This window comes from Empidonax traillii, unplaced genomic scaffold (assembly GCF_003031625.1).
Source record: "Empidonax traillii isolate 1590-97213 ecotype Southwest subspecies unplaced genomic scaffold, ASM303162v1 scaffold104:size2570737, whole genome shotgun sequence".
In the NCBI taxonomy this organism is placed as follows: Eukaryota; Metazoa; Chordata; class Aves; order Passeriformes; family Tyrannidae; genus Empidonax; species Empidonax traillii.
In genome coordinates, this window is record NW_020955297.1 from 2,341,709 (window position 1) to 2,354,678 (window position 12,970).

The following is a 12,970-nucleotide window of genomic DNA, read 5'->3' on the forward strand; positions in this document are numbered from 1 at the left end:
GGGTAACCCAGCACTGCTGCACTAAGCCAGTGGAGGAGTCAGCCTCAAAGCATTAATAATCTCATTGCCTAGAGAAACTCTGCAACTAAGAGGATTGGTCCCCTGTCACACTGGGGGAAGAGGGAACAAAATCGGGTCCAACTCTAACTTGACATCATAAATACCATTTTTGATTATTCCTCTTCTCTTTCTTATTAAAGAGACTGTTAGTACCTAAAATGTCCTTGGAAAATATAACCAAAGGAGTTTAAAGACCCCATGGCTGTGGTGCTTTGCTGGGTTAAGTGAGGGGGGCAAAGGACTGCAGGGCTGTGTCTGAGCTCATGACAAAAGAGTTAAGCATTTGCTCCTGTCCTTACCCAAACATAGGTGAACACAGCACCAATTTAAATGGGGTCTGGGCTCTGGTGACCCCCATGTACTCATAAACCTGCTTCTACTGACCCACCAAGAGCACCCCAGCCACGATGGGAGCTGACCACAGGAGCAACCAGCTCCTTCAGATGCAAACTGTCAAAGACAATACACAGCCATTCCAAACACAGTTCCAATTTTTGGGTGATCAGGGCTTGGCACACCCCACTCCCTCCTTGTGAAGCAGCAGCCCCGCAGCTCATCCCGCCCGCGGGTGCACACGAACGCCAGACACATGCGAACATGCCAATGGCATCGGGCCCCAACGCCACCCCACTGGAATGGGGAACAGGGGTGGGAACAGGGATGGGAACATGAATGGGAAGAGGAATGGGAACAGCTCCCACATGCTGCAATTCCCGCCTTCAGCCAGTGTGGGTCAAAACAGGCAGAGCAATGTAAAAACACTACCCTTGATTATTTAATTCCACATGGACCAGGGAGACTTGAGGAGAGCAGGGAGGGAAAGAATGGTTTTGCACTTTTTGCTTTCCACCAAGAGAGCTGCTCTTTTTTTTTTTTTTTTTTTTTTTTTTTTCATGTCAACTGTTAATTTGTTTAAAATAAAAATACGACTTGGTAAAACCAAATACAAGTGGATCAAACTGAAATCAATATTTGTGCTAATTACAGCCTTTTGAAAATTGGAAATAATGGCCCAAAGGGTACAAACACACCAACTGTGAATCATAGGAAAAGGATGAGGGAAAAGGCAGTGTGGGCATTGAAAAGAACAGTCCAGATGAGCTCTGGAAATTTAGCTGCTCATGGAATAAATTTCAACACAAACGAGCAATGCACTCGCAGGCCCGCTGCAGATGGAAGCGACAGTCTTTTGTTTTATGTTTTGTTTTTTCTCCCCATGCCTGCTTGATGGGTGATTTGCGTCTGGTGCTTGCGCTGCAAACTCTCCCTGGAGCGAGCACGCGCAGCGCCCGGAGGAGGCACTGCTGTGCTCCGTGCATGAATGAGGCATTCTCAGTGGATATGGGTCATGCTAGTAGATGTACACAGTAAGATTATTTGACTCTAATTCATGCCACTTGATATAATGTGATAAAACATTTGACATGAGAGATAAGTTCCATTTTAATCCAAGCAAGTTATGGGGGAAAGAAAGAGTGGGAATTGTAAAGGAGGAAGAGGTTTCTAAGGGACAGGCAATGTGCAGAAAGAGAGGTATTGAGTGAAGGAGGAGGTTGGTTGGGAAGAAAGCAGTTTTTCCTGAACACTGAGGAAGCAAAAGAGCTAGTAAGGAAAGCAAGGAAGGTTGTTGAGAGTTCCAGAGCTGGGAGACTGAGAAATGGCATTGCTGAGAGATGGAAGGAAGGACAGCAGGGACAGAAACTGCTTCAAACAGAAACTGAGATATAGACAAATACCCTCGAGAGACTGAAACACTAATGCTACAGGCTGGTTGTCAACAGAAAACCTTTAAGGACAGAAAGGCTGTAAACGCAACAAGAGCAACAGAAACAGAGATACTGTTAACATGCATCGAAACCCAAAACAAATGGGCATCACAGGTCACTGTTCTCTCACAGTCCAGTGAATTTATCTTGTTCAACAGAAAATTAGCTGTGATCATATGGGTCAGTTCCTACCACGCCATCTTCATTAAGGAGATCATGTCTCAGATTTACCTTTGGAGTCAGACACAATATGGTCCTCCTGAAATACCAAATTCCATTCCTAATCAGCTGTTTTGATTGTCTTTTAAAACTAAAATATAATGTGCTTAATTTGCTGTCAATTTGGAGTGCTTGTCAATGAAACAATGCAAAATGTGCAGAAGAGATGGCCCTCAGCGAATGCTACTGCCAAAGAAACAGCTCAAATTTTAACAGTGAGAACAATGACTGAGATGTTCTGCTACAGAGAGATTATCCACAAGCTTAAACATAGTAAAGAGCTCTCTTAGAAGAAGCTGTTCCCTTAAAATCCACACACAGACAGACTAAGACACAGTAGACTAGAGTAGAAATTTAAAGCAGGCAGAGAGCAGATACGAGCCTTAGTCAGAAAGAAAGGAAAGATTTATTTTTTAAAGCTATAACCAATAAATTTTCTCAAAATGTGACTTATCCTCCTGTCTTATTTTGTCACATTTTGGGTCTCTCCTGCTTGGTGTCCAAGGAGGAGAAGGCATTTACTTACATCAAATAACCTTTCTATATACATCTCCTCATTGACCTTATCACGCAGGACATCCTGAGAGTGGCGGACAAATGTCACATAGGCATCAGCAACATCCATTCCTGGCTTCTGCATGGAGGAGAGAAGAGAGAGAGAGAAAAACATGAATAGCCACGCAGGGGGCAGCTCCTCTGTGTAGCCTTGTCGCTGCTTTTGCTTCTCCTCCATCTCCTGCTGTCCTCCTGCAGTTTGCCCTTTCCTTACCTGATGGACATTGAGTCCTGCTGCTTTGTGCCCTGTGCCCAGGAAAATACCACGTGCAGCACATGATCATGCACAGACACTTTCTCTTCTCTTGCCTAGGGCGCAGGCAGTCAGAGGAATAAAGCTCTTCCTCAACATACTTATGCTCAGAAGTTTCTTGCTACCTTTGGTGCTGTCGAGCTACTGAGTGAACCTGCAAGATGGGCTGGGGATTTGTTGTTTTCTTGTGCCATCTTTTCTACAAAAGCCCTCTGGTTTCTTAAGGCAGAGAGCAAACAGCTCATGCTGGGGTCTTGCTGCTGCTTCTACGGTGTGAGGATGTATGCAGCAAGCAGTTGGTGTTGTAGGAGGAATTCCAAAATCAGCTTTCTTTTGGTGTTTAGACCCCTGACTTTAGCTCAAATTTAGTGCTGCTTTTAAGAATAAATTGGGTAAATGGTAAGTCAGAGGGTGTATGTCTACAGGAACGTTTAAGCTGCTGCTAAAGTGCAGGACATCTGTGCTGGCACATCTCTACAGCTCTCTACAGAATTCAACTGAATTTAAAGACTAACCTACAAGCACACAAGGTTTTGGGGATAACAGCAGTCCTTTAAAGAAAATGAGAACTGAAGGAGGTGGATGTGAAAATACTTTCAAAAAAATCCTGAGTTCACATTGCTTGATACGTTGGATTCAAACTTACCTCAAAGGAAACCCATTAAAATACTGTAACACGAGTCATTACAAGAGCTGCCACAAAATATTAAATTTCCATGGCACATTGTAAGTTTGTTAATAACTAGTGTCATTAGTTTCCATTACTGTGATTTACCTCAGATCACAGAGTATCATTTCTCTGCAAGATACGATTGTCAGCCGCTGTAAATTGAAGTTAGTTAACACATCTGTGTAATTTCCAGGGTGAAAATGAGGACAGTTTGGAAAGCAGTAGGAAGGAAGTTTTTTAATACAAAGCAAACAATTATCAAGCAAAGGGCCAGTGCTTGGCCCTTGGGAAGGCAGTGACATTTCTTAACACCTACTGCAACAATGACAAGGTATTAATTTGAAAAACAATGAGGACAACACAAATGTGGCAGTAGTCAAGTGTTACACTTTCAAGCAATTTTCAGTCTGCTGATTGTGCCCATTCCAAGAGGGCATTAGATGGATTAGTTTGTACCTAGACAATTGCAACAACATTTGTGTAATGAGATTTAAGTAATGGTTTTCTATTTGATATGAGGATTTCCCCTCTGTCCTCTAGTCAAACAGGTTTTTCTCTCCCCTTTCCCTGGAAAGCAGTGTCTTGTGAACCACGGGGTGGCCTCCACACAGGTCTGGATGCTGTGTGGGGCTGGTGGTTGACTTCATTAAACAGGTTGAGGCTGTCAGGGAAGCCTCAAGGAAGCCATTGTAACGTGGCTTCGTTTCCAGGGGGAGGTGGGTAAACAGCCAAAAAATAGCGCAGATGAATGATTTCTGCTCTGCTTTACACAAAGAACTGAAGCATCTCTCTGGCTCCAAGCCAGAGAGTGGAGCAGACTCCACTCCTCCTGCTGCAGACTTCACAAGGGTGTCCCAGGTACAATGCTTTTGGGAAAGCTTGAAAGGGTTACACAGTGTTTTACTGAGGCCACTTCCCTGAGGACGCTTTACTTCCCAGGAACACAGAGGCCTCAGAGAAGACCATGCTTTGCCTTAGAATTTACTTACTGTTCTGTGCTCAAATGTCTGATGACTAAGTATTTAAAGATGCACTCAAACAACTAGGAATTTCAACTGAAGGATCTCCACGTTTTTAAGGCAAGAAATAAATTCTGAGTTTTTCTTCCCAATGCTCTCAATATCTTGTTTCTATTATTCCAGGATGCCAATCTCTGCATTTGAGGTATTTTAAACCAAGCAACACCTCTTACAGTTCAAGAGTTTGTCTTTTCCATGCTGTGCTCAAAATATGATAATTTTGTAGGCAAGGTTTATCTTGGGACTAAAGGGATGGAAACACAAATGCAGTCCAAGTTGTCTGATAAATGTATCATGTTGTCATATGAGAGCATGTAGAGCAGTCCATCCACATTAAATATACATCCATTATACACACAGGTCATGAAACTCAACTGAGTTATTCTAGATTTCCACTGCCCAGTCTAACTGGATGCAGGAACTGGTGTGGTACATTAAGATCTAATCTTTTTAAATTTTAATTTGCAATTGCTCAGGATCTTTCTGCCTGTAAATGTTACACTAACCCCTTATTCCAGCCAACATACATTACACTTCAACTCAATTTAAATGTAAATTTCTGGCAACTTAAGTGCTCTGTCTAAGAACGTTAAGGGCTCTTTTCCTTATGAATCAAGGTCTAATTAGAGGAGACCATGTACAGTTTTCCTACACCAATTACAGAAAAATGGAAAAAATTATTTTCATTAACAATTTCCCAAACACATGTTGCTAGCTCATCACCATTTCCCCAAAGTAATAAAAAAGTCATTTTCTGAAAGAGTAAAATAAACCAACAATTAGAAGAACAAAAATAAAATAGATTAGCTAATGTGTTAGATGTGTGTTGGCTCAGTTCTAACATGTCTGGACCTTTTTGTTTGGAAATTACACTGTATTTGTACAAGCCCAAATGAAGAATTAACAGAATGTACTCCCATTTTTTTTTTTTAAATGTGATTCAAGCCAATTGCATAAATATGGTACCTTTTTGACACCATCTGCAAATTATTGCCTAAACAGCCTCATAGGTCTCCATAAGAGGGTAACTGCTCATTATTAACTTCATGGAGACATTGTTTCCAGTTCAAATGTTAGAAATGTGAAGGCCCATGGTTCAGTCTTGGCTGCTAATGCATAATGTGGGTTGTTACACATGCCATAAACCAAAGCACGATGCAAATTACTATGACAGAAGTTGTTTAAATTCTGCTTACGGGTACATCCACGTATTTGGAAGCAGCCTTCACCTGTAAAAGGAACAAGAAGACAGTTTACACCATTAGTACCTTTTCAGTTGTTTTTGGTTTGTTTTTTTTTTTTTTTTAAATACCTCTTAGACCTTCCCCAGCCAAGACTTGGGACAACATAATGCTGAGAAGGTTGAAAAGAGTGATAAAACTAACTTTCCTGTCTAAAAGGGTGGTATTTCTGTTGTTGTGGGGTTTGGTTTTTGTTTTTGTTTTTGTTGTTTTTTTTTTTTTTTTTATGGAGAGGTAACTTTACTGCTGCTAAAGCTCTAATAGCAACAGATGATAGTGTGGGAGTTGTGCTTCTCCCTCTTCTACTTCAGTGAGCGGGGGAAGACGAGGTTCATAAGTAGACATCGTTATTTTCTTCGGAGGCCTCGCTCTCCACTTGATGCCACGTGTCTCCCAAGGCAGTGCATGCCTCTCCTGTTGGGAGCTGTATCCCAGGGACTGTGGGAACTCCCCTGGCCCCAGGAGCATTATGGTATGCAGGGGCCTGCACCAAGGCAGACACAAGAAAGTGCCCAAAGGACTCTAATTTTGCCCCCTTCCCATTGTCCTGCCCACGTCCTTCCCCCAGTTGTGCAGGCTGCAGCCTGGGACATTATCAAGGACAGGTTGGATGGGGTCTGGAGCAACCTACTCGAAGGTGTCCCTGCCCACAGCAGGAGGGTTTCAACTAGATGATTTTTGAGGTCCCTTCCAACCCAAACTGTGATGCTCTGTTAGACTGAGAGTTTTTGAGAGGTCTTGCAGTTCCTCCCTCACATCAATTCAAACAAAAAACGATTATTGTTTCCCTTTTTGCTGGTTCTGATGCTGGCAGGAGCTCACAGACCATGTTGGGGCACTCTGCTCATACCACGCTACATAGAAGTGCCCCAAAGCTCTTCTGCTTTCCAGACTCTGAACAACTAAATAATTTTTTCCATGATTTTCCCCCTTTTTTAAAAGATACTATTCAAGGGAGGGGGGGTTTCAGAGGTGGACACTGCACTCTGTGGTGTCCTCACAAGCTGGTGAGAGCTGCAAGACCCCAGATTTACTTTGTCTGTGGTTTGCCATGCAGCAGGGTGCAGGCACGGGAGGCGGGGTGGCCCTGACGTCAGGGCCAACTCTTCCAACTGAGCAGTGCCCAGCTGGCCACAGAGACCTTTTTCCCACTGTAGCAGAAGGCACTGTGTCTAGAAAGAGTATGGCTGGGATTTTCCACAACACTTCTGCTTTTAATTAGGGTAAGCGTTGCCGGCCATCTTTGTTTGGGTGTAAAAGCTCACCTGCTTTTAAATATTTCTAAAGCTACCATTAAAACAGCCTAAATATAACACGCACACAGTTGCATCTTGGGATGAATAAATTATGTGTCCCGAATGAGAGAATGAATGTATGTGTGAGACAGAATGTGAGAGTGGGTGGAAGCACTCATATGGTGTGTGTGGGGGGTGCATAATTAAGCACAATGAGGCGATACAAAAGACCAGACTGGTGGTAATTGCCGAGGTGAACGCTTGAAGTATTGGCAGCGCCCAGGCTGCCGAGCCGGGGGGCAAGAACAGAGGCAAGGGCAAGAGGAGGGCAAGGAGCGCCTGCTGCTGCAGCGTGACCCAGGCTCTGCTGCCAGAGGGCACGGAGCACGTCCCGGCACAGAGTTTATGAAGGAGGCAACAAAATCAGCACCAAACCTTCGCTCTTAGCGAAGACTTGTCCTGTCTCCAGGTATTCCTGTTTCCAGCCAGCCGTCTGGACACCTCACCCTTTCACTACGCTCGTCCTCACAACTTTCTCGGGAGGTAGCGAAGCGCTAGCCCTTGGTCCTGCAGAGTGGGGGCTGAGGAGCCACAGCCTCTGTGAGTGAAGGCAGCTGGAGCCCATCCAATGGCTGCAGCTCCAGAGGAGCAGGTAGTCATGGCACACCTGCACTGCTGGGGAGCAGCCACAGGCAGGGCTGCCCATGCGAGCACCAAACCAGCAGTTTTTCCAAGAAGCAAAGCCAAACAACAGGAGGAAAGCTTGGAAAATGACGTGGCCTGACAGCCCGCAGAATTCAAGCTGGGGTCCACGCTCAGGGCTGCACTGTGCCATGCACCTGTGCCTTCAAATACCACACAGGGCATGAAGTGAGGCAGTGGCAAACCTGCCATCTGAGTGTGGATTTAGAGCTCTTGAGTCCAGCTTAGCGCCACTGTTTTAAACTACCTTCTCCAAAGCCAAGAGGCGACAAGAATAACTCAGCTTCCTGCGATCTCCTCCCTCCACCCACAAAAAAACTGAGCTGCTTCTCCTGCCCACTCCCCTTTAATCAGAATAATTACTTGTTTTTCTTTAAACTCAGATTTGGCTACATTTAGTGAAATTTCCAAACTGCCGGATGTTGTGTGATTTTCGCTAGGCTGCCGTTTTTCACAAAGTATGTGACTTTGCCATGAAACGTCTCAGTTTACCATACAAATTTTGTGCAGAACAAAAATAAGATCTTTTACTTCTGTCTCCCTCGGGTAACATGGAATCTTTGGTTATAATTACCATAGGTGTAATGCTCTGCGTGCAGAGGCCATCCAGACTACAAGGAATTTTAGCAGCTGGCATCCCTGTCACACAGTGGATCTGCACGTGCAGATGCCCAGCCAGGGCCTGGGCTGCTGCCACCAAGATGCACTTAAATGTATCAACAAACATAAAAAAAAAAAGAAGTCTGGCCAAATTTAGAAGGGTGTTTTCCTCTCAAAGTGCTCTGCAAGGAGAAGTGGCTAGTGAGAATTTATTAGGACAACAGATGCATTAATTTTATCTCGAATTTCGAGGCAAGAATTGGAAATGAGGATATCCTACTAGGTGATAAAACTGTCTGTCACAAGACCCTCGAGTACATGTCACTTGCAGAGCGCCTGGAAAACACGCGATGAAAGAAGTCGGTGGAAGGGGGTGGGAGACTAATGCTTTCTGGAGCTCAGAGGCTTGGACCATCACACTTTGTTGTATTTGTTCAGACAGGGAAAACGTGGGAGGTGGTGCAAGCATGCTGTAACAAGAGAGAGATTCTGTATTTACCATTGCAAAGACTAAACACAGCAAGTCACATTACTACTGCAGGGAGAGGAGACTTGCTAAGCCCAGTGCCAAAGGGGTCAGGGCTGTTCCTCAGCCTCCTCTCCCAGTGAATCCCAGCAAACACTCGGGCCAAAGCGAGAGACGTCCCTTTCCCAGGAAGGAGCAGTCCTACTCCTCCGCAGTGCGCTCAGCCTCCTGGATGTGGGTGAGGGCTCAGCACTTTCCTGGAGGCATGCACACACCATGCACAGCAACTATTTGAATATATATTCCTTTCTGGCTGGAAACTCAGGAAATCAACGTTTTGGGACCACATTCAAAGGCTGTGGGGCCACCAGAGTGGGACAGACTGTTTTTCCTGCTGCCAGGACAGTTAACTGTCAGTAACTGTCCGAGGAGCAGCAGAGAGGATGTTTGAACCCCACGCTCCGAGGTGCTGGCTCCTGACAGGAGCCCAGAGCCCAGGTGCAGCCAGAGGGTTTGCTCAGCAATCAAAGGGAGCAGCACTCGGCAGCGTAAACAGTAGGATGTGGTGGGAGCAGCGCAGCATCAACCGAGGAACAGCTTGGATTCACGGAGAAGGAAGGGCTGCACATTACACTGTCTATGCGGGCTGATGCTGGTACTTCCGATGCCTGGAAAGCTGCCGCCTCCACATCCTCTGCTGCTGGCACATGAGAATTTCCTAACCCTCCACAGTACTGCAATGAGGGAAGGTATCCAGGTATCCACCCCAAGCCATCCGCTGCATCTGCTCAAGCAGGGATGTGCACAGCCTTGGGACTATAATCACGCAGGGGTTATCCTTGGAAAAGAGCTGCACTGTGGAGCAGTGAATGGGATACCCTCCCTTTCTCCTTTCTCTGAAGAAAAACGTGCCTCCAGCACATCTGAAAAGGCAGAATGCTTAGTTTGGACCCCAGGGTGGTTCAGATAAGCTGCCAGACTGTGTGCACACAGCTGCCTACGAGCAGAGTTTCTTGCCTATGCTGGTTAAGTCTTCCTACATCCACCCCAATTCCAAATAGATCCTACAAACTGCCTCAAACTCAGCAAAAGGGCCCACGAGCAGCAAACAATAGACAATTGCAAGTAACTAAGACAACTATAAAATAAGATTTTGGAAAGCCTTCCCAGTTTGCAGAGCAGTGCTTTCTGCCTCCTGCCCAGTCTCTGAACAAGTGAGTGCACATGCAGGCAGCAGGTTTGGGGAATGAAATGTGAACCCAGCTTTCCAACCACCCCAGACACAGGTGTTCAGGGGCACACCTGCCTGTGAGCTGAGAGGAGTGAAGCCAGGCTTGCACAGAGACTCTCTTGTAAAGTTTCTGGCATGCATTTTTAGAAGACCTTTGGAAATCAGCTGCCATGTGTTTGTCCTAAGAAGCTGTCACAACACTTTTCTGGAATACAGCTAAAATTGTCAAACCCTTGCTAGTTTTGTTAAACTCAGGCTAGTTTTGCACAGTTATTGGTCTGGTCCTGTACCTTGCTAGGAAATATGTGGTGAGCTGTGGAGTGGTTCTGCAATGTTAGGGAGAAATTAAATGTGTCATTAGAAGAACCTTTTTCTGCATGACCTCATGGCATTTCCTCTACATTGTTCTTTTTAAGAAACATAAAAGCAACCCCTAGATTTCCTTTATTTTGCTGTTTACTACTTAAGATGGTCACTGTTAAGTTCAGAAGACTGAGAGAAACACACTTGTCATGCAAAGCGGCTATGAAGCAAATTCTTTAGTTAGGAAAATTGCATGTACAGTGCAATGATTTTTTATACATATCCTCTACAGAATAAACTCCACCAAGCTGAATGATGACTGGAAACAGCTTTACTCTGTGCATCTTGACTCTTTGCCTGCATACAGGTTGTCTATTCATGTGGGGTTTACAGTAATCGAACATCACAGAATGGCAGAATTACTATGTAGCTGATCTAGTCTTGGGAGGGCAGATTACAACTCACAAAAAAAAATAAAAAGAAGAGAAAAAGAAAAAGAAAAGAAACTATAGTCTGTACTTACAGTAAATGACAGGAAAGAAGAAAACAACGTTCCTTCATCGTACCTAGACAGTTTGGCCAAGACGCCTTCCAAAATGGTGACAAACTATGAAGAAAAAAATACTGCAATTATTTTTAATAATTGAACAAGGGTGTAAAAGTCAGCATCAGCTTCAAGGCAGCGCTCTCAGCACTAACAAAGGGACAGACCACCCATTTCTGAGCACAGCAGGCTGGGGAGTGGGGAAAAAGGAGCGCTGCCTTTTGGGTGTTGGTGGTGCATCTCCTGCTGGGTGGGAATCACCCCTCTGTGTCCTGGGTGATGCTGCGGACAGGAGGTGGGTGCAGTGTATGGGGAAGCCAGCAGAGCCTGTCTGGATGGGGAAGGCGGTGGTTCTTGCTCCCAGTATGCCGTGTCAAACACGCAGCTAGCTGGGTATTCTTGCAGAAGAATCAAACTGGCATATGTTGGTGGATTATGTTTAAAGGTCTCCACTGTATAATAGGGATGACTTGTTCTCAGAAAGTTTGAAACTAAAGGAAAACACACCCCACCATCTTTCTCCCTACATACCAATTCCCCTCCGTGTTAGTACAGCACACCAGACCTACACAACCACCCAAGGGGAATGCTGGCAGCTGAGCTAGAGGAGCTGACTCTGATGAAAAACAATTTCCAAACAATTAAACCTGACATTTTGGAATGTCTTTCCCACTACTGTCACCTCTAAATTAATTTCTTAGGAGAGCATATGGTGATCTTGCACAAGATGAGCTATTTTGTCCGCACAACCTCATGCGTAGGAGTGGTGGCCACCTCTGCGTGCCACCCCAACGGCTCTGCAGCAGCGTTTAGCGGTGCCACCCCCTGACTGCAGCTACCCCCAGCGCTGTGGGGTGATGCTGACCATGGGGTGCTACCCCATTAACATAACACCCATTCCTTAAAACCACTTCTGGCCCAGTGTGGCAATCCTGCCAGCAGTGTATTACATCTCACGCAGTTCCTAATCATCAAAGAGTCACCATGAAAGGACTGGGAGATGTATGATCTTGCCTGTGAGAAACAAGAAGCCAATTCAACATCCTAATGTGTCACATTTTAATGGAAACGCACATATTAAAAACGCGATGTTAACAGTGAATCACTTCACCTGAAGCCGAAGGTTACCTTTGCCACTAGGAGTGTTATCATTTCTTTGACGGTTTCCTCAATTAGTTCGTCTATTTTTGAATGGTACTGGTGCTAAAGAAAAATAAAAGGAGAGGGGGAGGAAAATATTAGCATTGATCACAGCCAACAGCTCTACCCTTGTCAGCCTCTTCCCTTGGTAAGCCACAGCAGGCAGTATTAAACTGAAGAATTATGCAGCTTATTACCCTGGGCCCCACTGCAGTGACCAGTGACTACTGACACTTGTATGAGAGACCTTGAATTCAGGAGAATCCTACATCAGTTTGTAAAGCATGGGCAAACCCTGCCCTCTTCTGTGTGCCCACAGCTCCGGGAGCCACACGTGGGTGTCGGAGGGGAGGCTCTGCCATCCCTGTGAGCACCAGCACCCAGTGCTCCTAGAGACCCCGAACTCCCTTTTCTCCACTTCCTTGGGCATTGTCCTGTCCATCTGGCACATGGACTGCACCAGACAGTGAGATATACCTGCTTCTGGAGGGGAACAGGCAGCCCTTTCCCAGGGCACCACAAACCACCCAGCCCTCGGCAGGGCAGTGGGGAGGACCTGCTGCTCCAGGGGAGCTTGTAGTGGCCTCAACCACTCCCCTGGTGTTGCACCATTCCCACCCACTGCAGCAAAGCAGCTGAACCTGTGTTACCCTGTGTTCAGCAGGCACACGGCTCAAATTAACCACTTGTTTAAATGCTTTGCTCAGTGACTGTAAGACAGAGTTAAAAACCACCCAGCAAACCACGACGAGCCTTTCTGTCCCATGCAAAAGCCAGCAGGCAGTGCACCCCCAAGCCCTGGGTGCTGGCAGATCCCGTGGCAGTAGCTCAGCACCAGCTGACCAACGCCTGTGCCTGCTGCATCGGCGCTTCTGAGTCTTCAACCCAATTTCTGCACATGCCAAACCTTGCTTAGCTTGGGAGCTCTGATGCAATCAGCTGCAATATGGCTAGAATAGGTACTAA

The 12,970-nt window shown here is 45.7% G+C and overlaps 1 protein-coding gene across 30 annotated transcripts in view; it reads right to left on the reverse strand.

The window, feature by feature from the left end:
* The window catches only part of CADPS (calcium dependent secretion activator), a 213,897-nt gene that overhangs the window by 19,263 nt on the left and 181,664 nt on the right, over nt 1-12,970 (reverse strand). For all 30 annotated transcript variants that reach the window (XM_027882337.1, XM_027882335.1, XM_027882329.1 and 27 more), the window contains 4 exons: nt 11,993-12,067; nt 10,844-10,927; nt 5,739-5,771; nt 2,572-2,679 (listed from right to left, as the gene is read on the reverse strand). In XM_027882337.1, the coding sequence (XP_027738138.1) occupies nt 2,572-2,679; nt 5,739-5,771; nt 10,844-10,927; nt 11,993-12,067 (300 nt within the window). The remainder of the gene's footprint in view (nt 1-2,571; nt 2,680-5,738; nt 5,772-10,843; nt 10,928-11,992; nt 12,068-12,970) is intronic.